Source organism: Podarcis pityusensis (assembly GCF_964106645.2).
Source record: "Podarcis pityusensis genome assembly, chromosome: 17".
NCBI lineage: Eukaryota > Metazoa > Chordata > Lepidosauria > Squamata > Lacertidae > Podarcis > Podarcis pityusensis.
This window is the reverse complement of record NC_138042.1, coordinates 9,498,603-9,520,227: the sequence shown is the minus strand read 5'-3', so window position 1 is coordinate 9,520,227 and position 21,625 is coordinate 9,498,603. Positions and strand designations below refer to the sequence as shown.

The window sequence follows — 21,625 nt, the reverse complement described above, 5'->3', positions numbered from 1 at the left end:
TTCAGAAGTATCCCCCAACAAATATTGGATTATAGACTCCTTGCAAGTCAATATTTTGAGCTGTGTGGGAGTCACTAGGAGATCTCTGCGAAGGGTGTCAAGAAAAGGACAGTCCAAAATTATGTGGTGTATTGTATCTGGTGTTTTCTTATTACAGGAACAGAATCTGTTATGGCAAGGGATTTTTTGAAACCTTCCAAACAAACAAATGAGGAGAATGCAAGTGCTTCTAAGAGGTGATATGGGGCCTGGCACCCACACAGTCTCAGCCTGAAGTCCTTCCCATAAGTAGTATGGATCGGTGTAGCTACTCAGTAGAGCAGGAGCACCTGACATATGTAGAAAGCCGTGATTTCTTACTTATTGCTTGACATGTTCTAGGGTTGAGCTCTGCAGTCCCAGACACACAGCGGCATCATGGAAAAGATGGGACAAAGAGCTGGAGAAATAAGCCCTACTGGGATGGAGAGTTTACCAGAAATGTGGCACAGTTTGAGCTTGCAAAGAGTTAGAAAGGTGCTGACTCTGGGGACCAAGCAAGGGTGCCCTAAGTGCTTTAGAATTGGGAAAAAGCAGATGTAATTCTTACAGAATTTCACATTATTTGTACCTCCACATACTTGGGGTAACAGGAGAGTCTCTCCTCCCCATTTCCCTTCCCTAGTTACATAGCAATCACACTCTTGATTTTCCTCTTGGCGAGCTCCCCACTATGGATGATCCTCTGGGCCCAGGTCTACTAGGAATGTCTCCTATCACATCTCCAATGAAGTGGCTGGAGCCGGGAGAAAAGGAAAACCCGGCAGGAGTGGCGGAATGGAGCAGGAAGAGGATCAAGAAGCAAACAAAGGAAAAAATGCCTTCCAATATGGCATTCCCGCCTCTTCTCTTTTGCTGTGCCTAGAGCAGTCGCCAAAAACATCCTACCACAAGAGGTGGAACTGGGGATAAAGGGGTTGTCCCTGCCCCAGGTATATTCTCCAAATAAAAGGTTACTTCCTGCCAGTGGTGAGATGGGCTGTGAGAACCCACACAGAATCACATTTCTCCCCTACAGGATAATGGACAGTATTCCTATTTTTAAAAAAAATGTATGCATGCCATAATCACTCTAAAAGACAGTCTGTGCAGCCTATGCCTGTACTTACTTCAGAGGAGGATCCTAATAGGTGTCCTCTTTTTTAAAACCTGCTCCATCTGTGTATGGCTGCTTTGTAAGAACTTGTAAGGATTCTGCTGATGAAGCAGATCTATCTAGCCTAATATCCTGCTTTCAAAACTAGCCTCCAAGTGCTTCCAGGAAGTACACAAAGAAGGCTTGAAGGCAACAGCTCTTTACTGTTGTCTCCACCACAGCAACTTGTATTAGAGTCACAACTAACAGTTTTTGGTAGACTTTTTCCAATCCCCCTTTTAAAGCCATCTTTTAAAGCTAGTGGTCCTTGCCACATCTGGCGACAGAAGGCAACCCTGTTTAGGGAAGTTTTTTATGTTTAATGCTGTATTGTGTTTTTAATATTCGGTTGGGAGCCGCCCAGAGTAGCTGGGGAAACCCACAGATGGACGGGGTGTAAATAATTATTATTATTACTGTATTTTTGGCTCCATAAGACACACCTAGTTTTTAGAGGGTGAATGCAAGGAAAAAAATATTCTTTAAAGGGAGCGCTGAACAGAGCCTGCATGCATCCCAGGCTCTGCTTAGCACTCCCTTTCACGAGCCACGTGGAGCGTGTTTGCAGCTCTTGGGGGCTTTTTCCCAAGGAGGAAAAAGAGCTCCACATGCTCTTTAAAGGGAGCACGGCTCTTGCTGGCTTTTGCGGGAGGTGGGGGAAGGGACAGAGGGCAGCCCCTCAGTCTCTTCCCCCACCTCGCGGAAAAGCCAGCAAGAGCCGCGCTCCCTTTAAAGAGCACGTGGAGCCTGTGTGCAGCTCTTGGGGGCTTTTCCAGCCTGCCTCCCGCCTGCATTCACTCCATAAGACGCACACACATTTCCCCTTACTTTTTAGGAGGGAAAAAGTGTGTCTTATGGAGCGAAAAATACGTTGTTGTTGTTGTTGTTAGCACATGACCTTGGGTTTGCATCTGTGCTTGGAAAGCCAATTCCATATACACCTCCCATCCTCCCACCTTGCTATAATGGAGACAAACGCTACGGAGGGCTAATAGTGTACTCTTTTCTCATTTTAAGTCTGGCACATATTGATTTTTTGAGAGGAACACGCAACTATGGAGTTTAACGGGACAGCCATGTGTCCCATTCCACACATTGCAAAATAAGGACACCTAGATTTGTTGCTATGCATACACTCAACGAGAAACTGCAGCCAATTTTGGCTCTCCTCTGAGCGTATCTGTATAACATATGAGCTTTTAACCCCCCCCTTCTTTCATGACTGCACTCACACTTTCCATTTTTTAGTGCTACGTGCAAAAATGTCATGCACAAAACCCTTCAGTACAAGCCATTCTTGCTACCTGTGACATTATCACAGAATTCGAGGCACCGAGGAATACGGAAAATGAGTGTCCAGGCTCAATCCAGGCCCCAGATTACAATTAATTTAGCCCTGGGAAATGCAAAGTGGTAATACAATGGAACCTTGGTTCTCGAACGGCTTAGTTGACGAACAAATCGGCTCCCAAATGCCAAAAACCCAGAAGTATGTGTTCTGGTTTTCGGAAGCCATACGTCCGACGCGGCTTCCACTTGAGTGCAGGAAGCTCCTGCAGCCAATCTGAAGCCACGCCTTGGTTTTCAAATGGTTTCGGGAGTCGAACGGACTCCTGGAAGAGATTAAGTTTGAGAACCAAAGTTCCACTGTATAGACAAGAGTGTTTGAGTCGGCCAATTGGTGCCAAAGAAGGATAGAACCTTTTTTATGTATGCTACAACAGCAGCAAGAATACTCATCGCAAAGTATTGGAAGACACAAGATCTACCCACTCTGGAAGAATGGCAGATGAAGGTGATTGACTACATGGAACTGGCGGAAATGACTGGCAGAATCCGAGACCAGGGAGAAGAGTCGGTGAAAGAAGACTGGAAGAAATTTAAAGACTATTTACAGAAATATTGTAAAATTAAGGAATTTTAGAAGGATGTTGGATAGAAACTAAGAGGTTTTCAGCTGTAATACTTTAAGAGATATGAAAAAAGGTTTGCAACTGGGTAATTTTAATGGTAAGGATTTGCTGAACTAACAAATTGAACTGGAATACAAAAAAGGGAGGTATGAGGAGGTCCGGGGAAATAAGTATAGGGAGGATAGGTTATGGAAAATTAATGTCTTTTTAACTGTTTATTTGGTATGTTTCTTTTTATTTTATTTTTACTTTTTTTGGTTATATATTTTTTTTAAAAAAACTTTATTCTTTTTCTTTTTGTATTCTGTATTTTTTGTATTTTTTGAAACTTTAATAAATATTTTTTTTTTTAAAAAAAGAGTGTTTCTGGGTATTTGCAGAATCTGGGTGAAACTCCACTGATCCTCAACATGAGAATCAACCTTTGTTTGCCTGTGTGGACAAGGCCAGAGCCCATGTACCAAGTGCGATAGAAAGGATACGCAAATCAGAGCGCAAGCCCATGCAAAGGCACATGATGTCCTACAATGATAGCATTATAGGCACATCAGGCACAACCCTTCCTGCTCCGTTTGAAGGACCCCCAGGACTATGATAAATCCTCTCCTCACTCTGCTCAAGTCCCTTTGGCAATCTTTTTCCACCAGTGGCGCTGGTGGCAGGGTACTTATGCGCTTCTTAATACCTGTGACCTGATCGACAAGGATGCGGGAGGTGATGATGCGCCCATACTGCGAGAACAGCTGCTCCATCTCTTTCTGGCTCATCGTCTTGGGTAGGCCGCTCACGTAGAGATTGGCATCACGGATGGAGGCTGAGCTAGGCCGGGCGTAGGACACCTGGTGGCAGAGATGGCAGAATTACAAACACTCTCAAGAAAGAGCTTTCTGTTTCCACCTCCCACTTCAACCCCAGCAGCTGCCACTTTCTTCCAGGGGAGCCAAGGATTCCGCCTTTATTCCTCCCCTGCCTACCTTCACATCCATCTCCCATCCTCTTCCTCTGTAAGCAACCTGAGACAGGAACCTCTCTTTTCACAGTGCCATGCATATTAACTGTGTGGTAATAATAATAAGAGGGACGCGGGTGGCACTGTGGTCTAAACCACAGAGCCTAGGGCTTGCCGATCAGAAGGTCGGTGGTTCGAATCCCCGCGACGGGGGAGAGCTCCTGTTGTTCGGTCCCTGCTCCTGCCAACATAGCAGTTCGAAAGCACGTCAAAGTGCAAGTAGATAAATAGGTACCACTCCAGCGGGAAGGTAAACAGCGTTTCCGTGCGCTGCTCTGGTTCGCCAGAAGCGGCTTAGTCATGCTGGCTACATGACCCAGGAGCTGTCTGTGGACAAACGCCGGCTCCCTCGGCCTATAGAGCGAGATGAGCACCGCAACCCCAGAGTCGTCCGCTACTGGACCTAACGGTCAGGGGTACCTTTACCTTTAACAATAATAATTAACAATACTAACAATATTGCCACCCAGACTCTGCCTTTACACCCCTTCATAGACTCTGGCCTCCTTCCATCATTTGCACAGATTTGTTGAGATCAGGGTTTCCCCAAACTTGGGTTTCCAGTTGTTTTCAAACTACAGTTCCCATCATCCCTGACCACAGGTGCTGATAGCTAGGGATAATGGGAGTTATAGTCCAAAAACAGCTGGAGACTCAAGTATGGGAAACCCTGATTAGATGTATAGCTTAGGGCTCATCCAGACATCCTTTCATGTCACTTTTCTAGGCACAGGTCCAGGTTTTAAAGCTCTGTGTCCGAGCAGTTTGTTTGTCCCAGCGTTTCCCTTGGGAACACCAATGTCTTACTGCAAACATCAATCTGCAAAAAAAACACCTGTTTGCCGTTTGCCCCGATTCAGTGGTAAAATGTGAGTTCTCCCGGGGAAAATGCCTGGAACAACAACAAAAAGGATGTCTGGATGACCCCATATTCTGTGCTGAAAGCCCTGAGTGGGTGAATGTCAGGCTTCAGGGACTCGGCTCCCCCCACCCCACCCCGGTCAGTACATAAACAGAACAACGTGAAAGGAGTCTCTTACCAGTTAGAATTTTTAATGATCATAGCGAAAGAACAAAGAATCCATTCCTCGGAATGAAAGTGCTCCCAATTAAGGGTTCCACCCACTTTCTCCCTAGTCACTTCTGCGCCTTGCAACCTGATCTCAAAACCACTGTGCTTTCTGAGCAGCCACCTTATCTGTTCTCCTTGACCTTGGGCTGAGCAGATGGGTGCTTTCCAGTGAAAGAAAGTCTGTTAACTCTCTCTCTCCCCCAGTTCTTCTTCTCCTAGCTCAGTGGTTCTCAACCTGTGGGTCCCCAGATGTTGTTGGACTACAACTCCCATCATCCCTGAGCTCTGGCCTTGCTAGCTAGGGGTGATGGGAGTTGTAGTTCAACAACATCTGGGGACCCACAGGTTGAGAAAGGCTGTCCTAGCTGTTCATCACCCAGTTCTTCCCAACTTCTGCCTTTTGAACTATGCCCCTCTGCAAACCATTGTTCCAAATCTATACTGTCCCATGGCTGCTGGGAAGATTCAGGATCCTGAGCAGGAGCTTTTGGGGGGGGGAGGCTCCCACCATTCCTCCTCAGCACAGTCCCTGGCAGTGAAACACAAGTGAAAGGAAAGAGGGTCCGTGCCCCTCTGAACTCAGATATGCATTCCGGCCTTCCTTTCATGAAGGCACCTTGAGGGCAGCTTGCCCACCCACCCCAATCCTCCTCACCTTGATTGTTTTTGTCTGTAGTTTGAGCCCATTCAACGTGTTGATTGCTTTATCAGCATCGTTGGAGTCAACATAATTGACAAAGCCGTAGCCTAAGCTCTGCCCTGGTGGGGAAGAAGGGAAAGAGGTTACAGTGGAGGAGCTGCCAAGGAAGGAAGGAAGAGACGCAGAAATGGTTAAGGGAGGTTTCTTTCAAACCAAAGGGGGAGGGAATAATTAACGCGAAGGTAGCATTTTCAAAAGAGCTGAAACAAAAGCTTAAAGCTCTTCAAGTCTGATGCAATTTTAACATCTGAATATAAAGGTTAAAATTGGAATATAAGGGTTGTTTCAGTGGGTTCAGAACTATCCTGTGAATGCTGCAGTATATCATTTTGTGCCCCTCCTTCAGCTCCTGCCTGCGTTGCTCAGAATACAAAGTGTGGCCTATCGAGTTATTTTGGGGGCCACAAAAGACATGATGCAGGAGAGCTGTGGACCATCTCCAGATGGTTTGGGGTTTTTTGGTTCCTTATTGAAAAACAGATGTGGGGGTGGCAAATTTGACCACAGCAGAGATTGGGGAAAGTCGTGCCTAACCCTTTCCCCTCCCCAAACTGACCCTCACACACTTGTGTTTTTCTCAAGCAGGGGAGAAGATACAGGGATCCGAAATCTATATCCTGCAGGTGAGGAAGCAGCTTGGTGGGAGCAAATTTTGATCAGAAAAATGGTCCACAAGTTAAACACTTTTCTCCCCCACCCATGGTTTCTTTATTGTATTTACTTATTTATTAATCTTACACCCTGTCCTTCCTCTCAAAGGAGCTTAGGGTGACAAACACACAAGGGATTAAACAATTAAAGCATCTTAAGAACTATTCCAGTACAGAAACTGGATAGGATCTGCACTTTAAAAGTCTCGTTGGATGAGGAGAGTCTTCAAGCAGGCCACCGAAAATACAACAGATATGGTGCCTGTCTATTATATAATGTTGTCCAATCAAATTCACACAAGTACCGTGTGCATAGATGGGAAAGGCCTATAGCACCATGGTACAGCACCTCATTTGCAGTTTCAGTCTCTGACACCTCTGTATAGGGCTGGGAGACCTCTGCCTAAAAGCTTGGAAAGCTACTGACGATCAGTGCTGACACTACTGAATAGCTGGACCAGTAGTCTGGGAGCTCATTTAGACTTCCTTTTGCCCCACGCTTTCTAGGCAAAGGTTCAAGCACTTTGTTCCCCCACCCCATGCTTTCCCCACGAAAACTCACTCTTTACTGCTGAATCAGAACAAATGGCATTCCATGGAAAACCTGAATCACTGTTTGCTCTGATCCAGCAGTAAAGAGCAGGTTTTTGCAAAGAAAGCCCCTAGAAATTGTGGGGCAAAAGGTTAAGTGTGGATAAGCCCTGACTTGGTAGAAGACAGCTTCCTGTGTTCCGATGCATAACAGCATTTTAGGAAAAGCAAAAATATTTGGAGATTGGCTCTCCCACACCCTGTCTGTAGTTTGGTCTTGGGGCAGCATGCAATTTTTTCATTGGTTCTCTTCATCCACTTTAGTCGGATGTGGAAACTAATGGTCTAGAGCAGAGCTTCCCAAACTTGGGTCTCTCTCCAGCTGCTTTTGGACTACAACTCCCATCATCCCTATCAGCACCAGTGGTCAGGGATGATGAGAACTGTAGTCCAAAAACAGCTGAAGATGCAAGTTTGGGAAGCTCCTGGTCTAGGGGCACTGCACCCTATAGGCGAATCCAGGAGGGCACTTTAACACACCTTATGTTTCAGCCAATGACACAACCATCCTCAATAACTAAGAATACCTACAAACTCAGGTCCCAGAGCCCTAGTAGGAGGGCCTCACATCATTATGTAACTGGGTGTCAGAAACATGACCATGGTCAGCATTTGCTAATAAACTCTCAAAGGAGTATTTTAAAACAAACTGGTTTCAGCTCTAGCCTATGCCAAAGTAGCAACCTTTCCATCAGCTATTAGAATGAGAGTGATCTGGAAACTAGTCCCAGAATCCTGTTTTGGGCTAACAGGAGCACTAGACAACAAATTAACATTAAACAAAAGCACTACTAAAAATCAAGCTACTGATCGGAGGGGGCCTCATTTAATTTCAGCAAGGCACAGACTCTTATTAATAGAAGCAGCAGTTCTTGATTAACAGTCCCTAATCCAGAAGGCCCTAATAGAGAAACAAGCGGGGACTCAAAGAAAATGTGTTGGGTCTCTGGGCTGCTGCTGTTTAGATCTCCCACCTGTTCAGAGATTATGCAGAGGTTCCAGGGTGTGTGAGGAACGGCTCATTATTTCCTTGGTCACTTAAATGGCCTCGTCCCAGTATACCTGAAGGAGTGTCCCCACCGCCATCGTTCAGTCCGGACAGTGAGGTCCTCTTCCGAGGGCCTTCTGCTGGTTCCCTCGCTGCAAGAAGTGAAGTCACAGGGAACCAGGCAGAGGGCCTTCTCGGTGGTGGCGCCTGCCCTGTGGAATGCCCTCCCATCAGATGTCAAGGAAATAAACAACTATCTGACTTTTAGAAGACATCTGGAGGCAGCCCTGTATCGGGATGTTTTTAATGCTTGATGTTTTTATTATGTTTTTAATATAATAAAAAGCCACCCAGAGTGTCTGAGGAAACCCAGCAAGATGGGCAGGGTATAAACAATAAAATAATTATTAAGGGAATCATGCTTGTTCTTTTAAACCTCATTGCATGCATGCGCTGACTTTAATCTCCACTTCCAGGTTGCTATGAACCATCAGGGCAGATAAAGTGAACCCACAAGCCAGATCAAACTGGGCAGCCCTTTGAAGTGACTCACCAGCCCCCCCACTGGAACCCCCACCCCAGTCAAAAGACTGGGCTAGGATGAGAGGTTTAACCCACTCCACCCAGCCCAAAGTTGCAACGGGGAAATGTCCGCACCGCAGCAGTGAGCTTGCTGAGGCTTAAAGCGCAGCACTATGCTGGGGAGGTATCTGTGTGTAAAATGGGGAGGGTGATCTGTGTTTCTGTATGTATGTGTGATAGCATGTGTGTTGTATGCAGGGCCGGATTTAGGTTTGACAAGGCTCTCAGGTACTGAAGGTAATGGGCCCTTTATATGTCCAGCTGTCCTTTCTCAACAACAAATTGCACTGTTTTTTGTGTTGAATATATGCTATATGGTAATTTATGGACCTAATAGGTATCCAAAGCCATTTGCACATGTTGCCATGAACCCAGTCCATGCAGAATGTAGGCACCCTATATATAGAAATGAGCAAACCAGTGACATTTTAGGGAGCAGGCTAGCAGGCGGGGCCCATTACTGTGGTACCTCGGGTTACGAATTTAATTCGTTCCGGAGGTCTGTTCTTAACCCAAAACCGTTCTTAACCTGAGGTGCGCTTTCGCTAATGGGGCCTCCTGCTGCCGCCGCGCCGCTGCCGCACGATTTCCATTCTCATCCTGGGGCAAAGTTCTCAACCCGAGGTACTACTTCTGGGTGAGCGGAGTTTGTAACCTGAAGCGTCTGTAACGCAAGGTGTCTGTAATCTGAGGTACCACTGTACTTACATCATAGGAGCCTACACAACACAAAACGCTGTTGCTGTATGTAGGTTTTATTTTATTTGGTTTTTTTTAATCTTATATTTTGGAAATGTGCATCCAGTCCCCCCCCCTTTAAATTTTTTGGGGGGCCCCAAGAGAATGGGATCCTAAGCTAGAGCTTGTTTAGATTATACGTAAATCTGGCGCTGAGCTTGTGTGTGCTGAACCATATGGTTGGTGTGTGCTTGTTAACCACATTGGTAATGACCCTCATCTGTGCATGTTGCCATGCAGTCCTTGTAGGGCCCCCCAAAAAAGGTTAGCCATGCGGGTGGCACTGTGGGTTAAACCACAGAGCCTAGGACTTGCCGATCAGAAGGTTGGCGGTTCGAATCCCCGCAATAGGGTGAGCTCCCGTTGCTCGGTCCCTGCTCCTGCCAACCTAGCAGTTCGAAAGCACGTCAAAGTGCAAGTAGATAAATAGGTACCGCTCTGGCGGGAAGGTAAACAGCGTTTCCGTGTGCTTCGCCAGAAGCGGCTTAGTCCTGCTGGCCACATGACCCGGAAGTTGTACGCCGGCTCCCTTGGCCTATAGAGCGAAATGAGCGCCGCAACCTCAGAGTCATCCACGACTGGACCTAACGGTCAGGGGTCCCTTTACCTTTACCTCTGGGTTAGGGCCTCAACTGCTTCTCCACACCTTTTCATTTCCCCAGCTGACACCCTCAGCATTGATGGAGGCTACTACGCAAGCTCAGTCCTCCTTGAGCTGCTACCTGGGGAGTCTATTGCGGAAGCAGGCAGAAACTATTCTGTCTGTAGGTGGCCCTGTTCCACTACCAAACTGACAGATACAGGATACAGGACCACCCAGTTCAGCATTTGATTATGCTGATGACAATGACTAGCTGGGGGAATTCTCTGCAATGTTCCTCACGTGCTGAAAAGGAAACCTACTCATCTGCTTAAATTCTGAAATTTAAACTGAGAGGTGGTTTGCATTTTTAAAAAAGTGCTGCAGACTCTTCAGCAAAAACTTCCAAGTAATACTACATGCACATCGCCGCCGCCCCCCTCCTCGCAGCTTTGCTTGTGTCATGTAATAAAAATTTAAAGTCTTATATATATAATAAATGTTCATAAATGTACCAACCAAGCACGTACATAGATATGGGGACCACATGTCTGGAGCAGAACAGGAAGACCGCCCTGAAACCATTTTGACTCCCAAACTGACCAAATGTGTTCTCTGCAAGGAGGGAGGGGGTGAGGGAACCTTCCCATTGTCTCAGGAATTTGGGAAATCACCATCTCAAAGGAATGGCCAGACTACCAGGAAAGGCAATCAGATAAGGCATTATCAGATAACCTGATAGACAGGAAAAGCAACATTCAAATTTCTGTTGTAGACCGGATTTTCTGTGGTATGATATTTGTGGGGGGTGGTCTTGGGTTACACCCCTTCTGTGATGTATGTATGATGTATGGAGGGGTGGTCTTGAGCTCCAGGGCAGGGAATTTAAAATGTCTATATAAGGGCAGGCACACCTATGTTCTGGGTCCTCCTCCTTTCCTGCGTGTGAGGGGAGCACCCTGTTGCAACAGCTTTAATAAAGATCAGGCTTACTAGCTGCTTTGCTTCTCAATATTCTCTGGTTGGCCTCTGTTATTTTCTCTTACCGATAGGGAATCCACTTAAGGACTCTGTACAGGCTCTTGGATACCCCATAAGGGAAGAAGGGCAGATTTTGTTTACAACAGTCACAACCAGGGCAATGGTTGAGTTTCAACCTGGGAGCCTCTCACAGATGGGACCACAGCTCACATCATCTTTGCCTGACAGTTTTGCAGGCTGGAGTGGAGAGGAGCTGAGAGCCCTTCAGCTCCCCCCAACTCTATTCCACACAGTGGCTTTAAGGTAAGAAAATGTGGGGGCTTGCGGCAAGCAGGCAAACCAGTATAAGGGTTTTAGTAGAAAAATGTGTAAGATCCGCTGACGTATAGCAGAAAATGCAAATTGTAGCGTGACACTTTTTAATTCTCTAGCAAGATTTTGTCAATTTTCTTTTTTGATTTGTTAATATTAAAATCAACAGTGCCATGAGCTTTGTGCTGCTGACTTCACAAAAGTTAAGACATCATAGCAAAAGTTGCACCTTCAGACACAGACCGGAGACGCCTTCAAACTGCATAATCACCAAAATGTTACACTTGCAGAGGACAATCTCAAGAGTTATAGATTTTTATATATGAGATCAGACAAAATATGCCTCTGTGCTATAAATAATTCAGGTTTCATTTGACGTTTTGCACAGCTCAAAAAACAATTAAAATAACATATCCAATTTGATAAATGTTATTAATAGAAACTCCAAGGTTTATCACTTTAACGCATGATACAGCAGCTTTAAGAGACCCAGATTTCAGTGTCTGAATTAATGTTAACTGTAATTGTGGAAATTACATTTTGCCCTGTTTGCCTAAGGGCAAAACGAGATATAGCTTGCATTTCCCAGCATCTTTTGATTGCCCAGGCTGAGAGCAGCTGCAGGGGCGATTAGGATTGTGGCAAGCGGAGGGAGGGAGGGTTTTCAATCCCTTCCCATGTCAATTCTCTTGATGCTAATTTCCCCCTCCCACCTGGAACCATCATTAGTTGTAGAAGAAAAAATATTATTATTATTATTATTATTATTATTATTATTAATATCCCGCGCTCCCCAGCCAGGGCCGGGCTCAGGGAGGCTAACACCAAATATAAATTACAATAAAATGTAATAGGGAAAAAAACCTGTTAATTAAAACACGGCTTAAAATACAGTTTAAAATGCAGCCTCATTTTAGTAGTAGCCCATAGATCAAGACCATAAAGGGAGGAAACATCAGATATTCACCCGAGCCAGCTATCCATGCTAGTCCTACATGGGCCAGCAAAAAAGCCAAGCGAAGATTTATATACCAAATCCTATATAAGGGGTCAGAGTGATTCTAAGCCGAAGGCCAGGGGAGAACAGCTCCATCTTGCAGGACCTGCGGAAAGATGTCAAATCCCGCAGGGCCCTAGTCTCTTGTGACAGAGTGTTCCACCAAGTTGGGGCCAGTGCTGAAAAGGCCCTGGCTCTAGTTCAGACCAATCTAACCTCCTTGAGGCTTGCGACCTCCAAAGTGTTGTTATATATGGACCTTAAGGTCCTCCACAGGTCATACCAGGAGAGGTGGTCCCGTAGGTACGAGGGTCCTAGATTCTTGTATATTAGTAGTTTGGGAGGGGGAGGGGTGAGCAATTTACATCAGAGAAATGGAAGAAATGGAGAAGACTCCCTGGAAAAGACCCTGATGTTGGGAAAGATGGAGGGCACAAGGAGAAGGGGACGACAGATGACGAGATGGTTGGATAGCATTCTTGAAGCTACCAGCATGAGTTTGAGGAAACTGCTGGAGGCAGTGGAAGACAGGAGTGCCTGGCGTGCTCTGGTCCATGGGGTCACGAAGAGTCGGACACGACTAAACGACTAAACAACAACAACACAGCAGTATGGGGTGGGTGTCAACAGGCAGTGAGTTCCAAAATATTGGTGATGCCACACCAAAATATCAACTCCTCATGAATTTGAAACAACCATCTGGGCCCTTGGAAAAGTGCAAGTTCTGCAGATCAAAATGGTTAAGAAGGCACATATGGTTGATAGTCCATGCCGTGGACTATGCCAAGATGGCAAAACTGACTGGAAAACTCAGAAACCAAGAGGATAAAAACTTTATAAATGAATGGGGAAAAATTTTAAGTTATTTAGGAGACCACTGTAAGCAGATGGAAACATTAGCAGGATTTTGATTTCGCTTTTAGTTTAACAATTACCATGGACAATATGGTTTGATATAAAAATTGGAGTATGGAAGAATATGCAGTATTAAATGTTTATAATGGGACCCCATGGAGGGGATGGAGGGAAGTCCTGAGATTCGGAGGAATGTCTTTATATGGATATACTTTTTGATTCTCTGTTTATAACTTTGTATTTGTAAAACTAATAAAAATGTGTGTGTGTGTGTGTGTGTGTGTGTGTGTGTGTATATATATATATATATATATATATATATAGAAAGAAAGAAAGAAACCCATATGGAGCCAGGCGATTCTTCTGAGTAAACTGGTTCCAAGCTTCTAAGAACTTCGTATACTAAAAAATGAAACCCCAAACTTGGCCCAGTAACAAATCAGTAGGCAGTGCAGATCTTTGAGCAGAAGTATACTGTATTTTTTGCTCTATAAGACTCACTTTTTCCCTCCTAAAAAGTAAGGGGAAATGTGTGCGCGTCTTATGGAGCGAATGTAGGCTGTGCAGCTATCCCAGAAGCCAGAACAGCAAGAGGGATTGCTGCTTTCACTGCGCAGCGATCCCTCTTGCTGTTCTGGCTTCTGAGATTCAGAATATTTTTTTTTCTTGTTTTCCTCCTCCAAAAACTAGATGTGTCTTGTGGTCTGGCGCGTCTTATAGAGAGAAAAATACGGTAATTTTCTGGTTAGATCTCACCCCTGCCAGCAACCGTGCTGCAGCATTCTGAACTAGTCCAGCCTTGAAATTACCAACACCTGGACTCCTGTGCCCAAATTATGGTTGCAGCAGTCGTGTTCAGCTGAAACTGGTAAAAGATGCTCCTAGCTACTGAGGCCACCTGTGTCTCCAGCGGCAAAGGTGGACTCTGCATATCTACCCCTTCAGAAGGAATGCAACCCTGTCCAGGTCAGGGAAAGTTCACAAACATGGCAGCCGCTCACCCACAGAGCTCTGTCTTGCCCGGAGTCAGACTTTGTTTATTTCTCCTCATCCAGTGCACCACTGCAACCGGGCACTGATCCAGGGCCTGCACAGCCTCTTCTGAGTCAGATGTGATGGGGAAACAGAGCTGAGTGTCCTCCGCACAGTGATGGCACCTTGCCCTATATCTGCTAATGCCCACTCTCCCAAGTGCTTCATTTAGATATTAAATAGCATTGGAAACAAAACAGTGTGGCTTTCAGGACGCCTTCTAAATCCGGCCCACAGACGGTTCGGGAATCAGCGTGTTTTTACATGAGTAGAATGTGTGCTTTTATTTAAAATGCATCTCTGGGTTATTTGTGGGGCATAGGAATTTGTTTATTTATTTATTTATTTTTAAATATAGTCCGGCCCCCCACAAGATTTGAGGGACAATAGACTGGCCCCCCGCTGAAAAAATTTGCTGACCCTTGTCTAGTGCTACTCTCTAAAATGAACACTCAGAGGCAGGGAGCAGGACCACTGTAACACAATGCCCACAATATAAACCAACAGAGCCAGTCCAGGAGGATACCATGGTCACAATGGTATCAAAAAGCCACAGAGAAATTGAGAAAAAGAGAGAGAGAGCAAGGTCACACTCCCCTTGTCCCAGTGTCAATAAAGGTCATCCATCAGGGTGATCAATTTGTTCCCATGGCTAAGTCTGAATCCTGATTTGAATGTGTCCGTACGGTCGTACATTGGAAGTTGAATGGAATCTGTTCCAGAAGTCCGTTCGACTTCCAAAATGTTCAGAAACCAAAGCATGGCTTCTGATTGGCTGTAGAAAGCTCCTGCAGCCAATTGGAAGCCGCTGAAACCCCATCAGAGGTTTGGCTCCCAGAAATAGTTCACAAACCGTAACAGTCACTTTCGGGTTTGCGGCATTTGGGAGCCAAAACATTCGAGAACTAAGCTGTTTGAAAACCAAGGTAAGACTGTATTATCCATGAATGCCTGAACTTGTTCCACCATAACCATCTATCAACTTCCCTAAATAGGGGGTGTTTGTGGCTAGTTGGTAGCTAGTTTGTCCAAACCAATGGGTCTAGTACTAGTTTATTTAGAACAGGCTGGACCACCGCCTTCTCCAAGGTGACAGGAACCACCCCAACATGCAGCAAAGCATTAACCACACTCTGGATCCAACCAGTCATAGCTCCACTGCTAGAGTTAGTAAGCTAAGAGAAACAGGGATCAAGGGGGCAACATGGCTGGGCAGAGAGCTGAAAGCACCTGTAAGTAGAAGGTGATCCCACCACACATCGAGGCTTGGCCATCGGAACCTGCCACAAATGCAGAGTTAAAGCAACTTTATCATCAAAATGTGCAGCCAGCTGGTCTCAAGCAGGTTCTTGAGGGGCTTCAGTGCGAGTCAGCAGTTCCAAACTGCACGGAAGAGCTCCAGTGGTGAGCTGCTTGAGGCACAAAATGCATCTTCTTCAATGCCTTGTAGGCAAAATGATGTCCAGTAAGTGTTTGGTTGACCCTTCAAGGGAACTTCTGAACCGCTTGAGCTCTAGACTTTGTCCAGCCTGTTTCATAGCCCGCAGCTTCTCCAAATACCAGGGAGCATACTGGGTTCTACAAGACCGAAGAGGACACTCAGGAGTGACTGTGTCTCATCTCACCGTTCCACAATAGGAACCAAGGTTTGGACAAGATCATCGGGCTTCTCTGCTGCCAAGTTCCCCAGAACATTCAGAAATCCATCAGTTTCCATCAGACTTCAGGGCAGACCCTCCGAATGGGCCCATCCCAGTTGCAGGGGGGAACTGCCATCACCAGTCCAAACTTTACCAGATGGTGGTCTGACCATGACAATTATTTGCCCTGTACACACTCCAACTTCAGGCCACGCCTTGCATCACTCTGGGTAAAGTCTGTAAATTAAGGGCAGTAAGTCGGACCGAAGGCCATTTGAGACAGCCCCATGGTGGTTGTGGAGGCCATGAAGTTCTGAGTTAGATCTATAGCAGCCTCTGTGTGGATATTAAAGTCATCTAGGGCTTCCAACACTGTGCTAGAGATCACCTTGGCCAACTCAGTCTGGGAGGCTGCTGAGCAGAAGAAAAGTGGTTGGTATACCCCCAGTATGCTCCCCTGGCCCAATATCAGGTGCAAGGTCCTCTAAGCCCACCTGAAGATCAATAGTTTTTTTGGTAAATGGGATGGAAGTCCTATGGATGATGGTGACACACAGACCCAGATTCTCTGGTTTGGCTTAGTGCTGCACTATGTCCCAAGGTGGCAGAGCTGAGTTGGTCAGACCCACCCAGCTCGCCCACCCAGGTCTCAGTATGCACACCAAGTCGCCCCCTTCAACCTCAATCAAATGGTGGTTAAGTATGGTCTTTTTATGGAATTAAGTAGTAGCAATGCCAGACCAGAGAGTACAGCCCATAAGTGACCAGGTACTTCTGGAAGCAGAGCAGCTGAGAAGCGAAGCATCTAGACCTCTGCCTCAGATGGTAGCCAACCCCCCCTTTCCAAATAAACAGCTCTGCTTACCCACAATGACCAAAATTAAAACAGCACACAAATAATGTCGGGAAATGCTTCCAGGCATCTTCCATGGCAAGTTTCGTTTTGCCCCTAGAGCAACAGACAGCCATATTCTGACACTCAGTGGGCAAGAAGAAGGCCCACCCCCATTGAAGAATGTTGGTTTCTACTGAATGACGATGGTGTCTTCCTGCCATTGCGTAGGTTGCCTCTCAATGTCTTTATCACCGCCATATGATAAAGGGTACATCCAAGTTCACAATCGAAACGTTCCAACTAATTGGAACTAAACACACATTTCCCTGCTAACTTGCTTGTGACAAAGCTTGTACAGTGGTACCCCGCAAGACGAACGCCTCGCAAGACGGAAAACCCGCTAGACGAAAGGGTTTTCCGTTTTGGAGGCGCTTCGCAAAACGAATTTCCCTATGGGCTTGCTTCGCAAGACGACAGCCCATAGGGAAATCTCCGGGACAGCGGGGAAGCGCAGCGCGTCTTCCCCACTGTCCTCGGACCTCCTCCCCCCGCCCGGCATCGGAACGAAGCTCCGATGCCGGGCGGGGGGGGGACGCCTCCTCCCACCCCCGCCCGGCATCGGAACGAAGCTCCGATGCCAGGCGGGGGGGTGGAACGCCTCCTCCCCCCGCCCGGCATCGGAACGAAGCTCCGATGCCGGGCGGGGGGGGTGGAACGCCTCCTCCCCCCCGCCCGGCATCGGAACGAAGCTCCGATGCCGGGCGGGGGGGGGGTGGAACGCCTCCTCCCCCCGCCCGGCATCGGAACGAAGCTCCGATGCCGGGCGGGGGGGGGAACGCCTCCTCCCCCCGCCCGGCATCGGAACGAAGCTCCGATGCCGGGCGGGGGGGGGAACGCCTCCTCCCGCCGCCCAGCTTCGGATGGCTTTCCTGAAGACTTGGGGTGGGAGGAGGGTTTTCCTTCCCACCGCCAACATTCAGAATGCTGTTCTGAATGTTGGCGGTGCGGAGGAAAAACCCTCCTCCCACGCAAGCCCCGGGAACAGAGGGAAAGCGCTGCGCGCCTTCCCCTCTGTTCCCGTACCTGTCCTGAAGGCTTGCGGTGGGGAGAAAAGCCCTTCTCCGCACCGCCAGCCTGGCAAGCGGTTTCCCTAGGAATGCATTAATTGATTTTCAATGCATTCCTATGGGAAACCGTGCTTCGCAAGACGAAAAACTCGCAAGAAGAAAAAACTTGCGGAACCAATTAATTTCGTCTTGCGAGGCACCACTGTACCTCGAGAATTTAAATCTGGAATCTACATTACAGTCCCCAAGGGGGGAAATGACTGGCATTCACTATAAAATATGCCACCCAGTCCCTCTTTCTAGTTTTTGAGATTATTATTTTTTTAAATTGAGAAAGTATCTTACTAAGTTTCTGGACTGCCCCTTTCAACTTGCTGCTGTTTCCAGCGAGACCACATTCATTCTGCATCCATGAAACGACTACAGGTCAGGAACAGACAATTTCCAGGCAGAGTATTTTGGGCTTGGGCAGAACAATCCAATGGGGCAAGGAAGGGATGAATTTGTGGTGCAAGAACCACTAAATTCAGAACTCTCTGGGCTCATGCCAGAAGGTGGCGGGGGTCAGAGTTTTCTTCTGCCATCCTGCACTGCTCCACCCATTTTTCCTCCCAGTGGTATAAATCTGAAGGCAAACTGGGGCATATCTACCGCTGGAGCACTGGTGGTTGCAGAAGAGCAATGCCACCACAGCAAGGCACCTCCCTCCCTCTCCAGCTGCAGAGAGCTCCACTATACCCTACTGTTCCTGGAACACCCTCCCAGAGAACTTAGTTTTACACCCTAAAAAGACAACCTCTTGCAATTCCAATGTACTTTCCATGCCATGCTGACCCTGTTGTATCTCAGCAATGCCTATCCATCTGTCAGTGTGCATGTGCTTCCTTCCTTTAATGCTACAAATTCTCTGTCGATATTTCAGTTTTCTTTTATTAAACTTGATAATTTACTTAAGAGTTAGATTTTGCCTGGATTTCTAAGTATATACTACATCTTCTGAGTTATGTGGCCGGTCACACACTGCCAAGGTGTTGCACAGAAGCTCGGTGCACCTGGATGAGTTTTGGACTAATACTAGCAAAGAACAGAACTTGACTTTGAGCCAAATAAATTGCAAACTGTGCTTAGCTTGGGCTTCCTTCTTGCTTTTATAGAATGTTGGTGGTGACACAACAGGGGACAGATTACATACTAAAACCACCTAGAAACAGTAAATAGAAGTTATCGCATTTGGATCTGAAAGGAGGAGAGAAAGAAAACCCTGGATGTCAGCAGCCCAGAGGTGTGACAATCGCCCTCCTGGATTTGGCAATTAGATTCAACAGCGGTCTTTGGAGCAAGCATAGAGAACTGGATCAGGTTAGTGGGCTGGAACCAGATCTTCTGCAAACCCCATGAGCCATTTTGACAGGAGAATGAAGCTGCCCACCTGACAGTCACCTGATGCCACCATTATTTCAGGTGAAGCATTCCTGTTTGCTGAGACTCTGCCTGCTGCACAGTTTGATTTCAAACTGTGTGGGCAGTTTGCTAGGCACAGACAATTAGCTGACCTTGGAAAGCCTGCAAACCCTGCTTTCGGCAAAGATCTTCATCTTTGCCTTCCCCGCACCTGATATCTTGTATGATGTCAGGTGGGGGACAGGTGGCCGTGGCCTGGGGATAACAGCCTTGCAGGCTAAATTAGGATCCCCATCAGGCCTAACTAGAGTACAGGGTGTGCAAAGTTTAAGCTCAAATTTCTGCTTAATTTGAAATTCACTGAGTGGCCTTTGATAATCAACATGGCATATCTTCCTGCACAAAGGAGGCCACTGGGAGAAAGGTGTGCTACAAAAGTCCTGTTGGCTTCATTTGTTCCTTAACATCTGCAAAAGTAGAAGGCTTCCTCTCTGGAAATACAGTCAAACCTCGGTTGTTGAACATAATCCATTCCAGAAGCCTGTTTGGCTTCCGAAATGTTCAAAAACTGAGGTGCAGCTTCCGACTGGTTGCAAGAGTTTCCTGCACTCAAGCAGAAGCCGCATCGGACATTCAGCTTCCGAAAAACGTACGAAAACCAGTGCATTTACTTCCGGGTTTTCGGCGTTCGGGAGCCAAAACGTTCCAAAACGGAGGCGTTTGGGATCCGAGGTTTGACTGTATTTCACATGAAAGGGTAGCATGCAAATTAAATGGAAGTAAATAATAACAATAAAATCAAGTAGCTAGTTCTGAGAACCGGACGGCCTGAAACCAGACTATTTCTTTATTCAGTTGTGTACTTGAACCTCAATACAATGCCCCCCCAAACCAAACTCCAAGTCACAAACTGCCATCTTCAAAGCCACAAATCAAAGCTAGTATTTTTTTCCCAAAAGGGGGCTGTCAAATTTACTTGCTGCACACATGTGCTGAGAATTCAGACATAGCTTTGCCATTTGTAAATATCAGGTGCTCAAATCTGACCTTCCCTCTGAATAAACACCAGCAACAAGCCAGTGCAACAGGTAATCTGAACCGATACCTCAAGGTCTGGTTTCAGTAGCAGCCTGTGGAGCTGCCCTCCCAACCTTGGCATCAGTACAGCTTATCCAAGGTTGAGACAGGGAGTGGGAAAACAACTGTGGCATCAGGGCCACATGTGCACATCATTACGAGGTGCTGATGTGCCCAGGCAGTCACAATCTCACTGCCACCCTGTGATGCCCCGGCCCCTGGTAAACTACAGCTTCAATACCAGTGTCAGAAGAAAAGTTTCATGCCACCTCATGGTCTGCTATAGTCTCTTTTCATCATATTCCATCCACAGCTAGCTTGTCATTATCATTAAAAAAAAGGTGTATCGCGATAGTAAATGACGATATAGCAAATCCTGAGAGAAGCACAAATGCACTACAGTGGTACCTCGGGTTACATATGCTTCAGGTTACATACGCTTCAGGTTACAGACTCTGCTAACCCAGAAATATTACCTGGGGTTAAGAACTTTGCTTCAGGATGAGAAATCGTGCTCTGGCGGCGCGGTGGCAGCAGGAGGCCCCATTAGCTAAAGTGGTGCTTCAGGTTAAGAACGGTTTCAGGTTAAGAATGGACCTCCAGAACGAATTAAGTACTTAACCCGAGGTACCACTGTACAGTTCCAGGCCTGCGATCCATTCACCATCTATCAAAAGCTCCTTAAGGCCTCCACAGCCACTGCCGGATTTACTTATAAGCTAAACAAGCTATAGCTTAGGGCCCCACTCTTTTGGGGGGGGGGGCAAAAAATGAAAGGGGAAAAACCCTGGATGTACATTTCCAAAATATAAGATATAAAACAAATAAAATAAAACCTACAAACAACAACAGTGTTTTGTGTTGTGTAGGCTCTTATGATGGAAGTAATGGGACCCGCCTGCTAGCCTGCTCCCTAAAATGTCACTGGTTTGCTCATTTCTATATATAGGGTACCTACATTCTGCATGGACTGGGTGCATGGCAACATGTGCAAATGGCTTTAGATACCTATTAGGTCCATAAATGACCATATAGCATATATTCAACATAAAAAACAGCAGCAATTTGTTGTTGACAAAGGACAGCTGGACATATAAAGGGCCCCATTACCTTCAGTAGCTGAGGGGCTCATCAAACCTAAATTTGGCCCTGTCCACAACAAACAGAGAAGCTTAATTCATGTACCACAACAAGCTATAAATTAAATGCCACCATCCTAAGCATAATAACTGGCCTGCTAGATCAGACCAAAGGTCCTTTTAGCCCAGCATCCTACTAATCAGATGCATCTGGGAAGTCCACAAGCAGGGCTGGGCGACTATAATGCTCTCTGCTGCTGCTTCCTATTAACTGGTCTTCAGAGGGATGCTTCCACTGGTCTGGAGGAGCAGTCACTGAGGAGGAGCACAGCTGCACACTCAAGCCCTCCTG

General features: G+C 46.5%; 1 protein-coding gene across 6 annotated transcripts in view; it reads right to left on the bottom strand.

The window, feature by feature from the left end:
• The window catches only part of ELAVL3 (ELAV like RNA binding protein 3), an 84,033-nt gene that overhangs the window by 18,370 nt on the left and 44,038 nt on the right, over nt 1–21,625 (bottom strand). For all 6 annotated transcript variants that reach the window (XM_080988268.1, XM_080988270.1, XM_080988271.1 and 3 more), the window contains exons 3-4: nt 5,824–5,927; nt 3,773–3,926 (exon numbers count right to left, since the gene is read on the bottom strand). In XM_080988268.1, the coding sequence (XP_080844394.1) occupies nt 3,773–3,926; nt 5,824–5,927 (258 nt within the window). The remainder of the gene's footprint in view (nt 1–3,772; nt 3,927–5,823; nt 5,928–21,625) is intronic.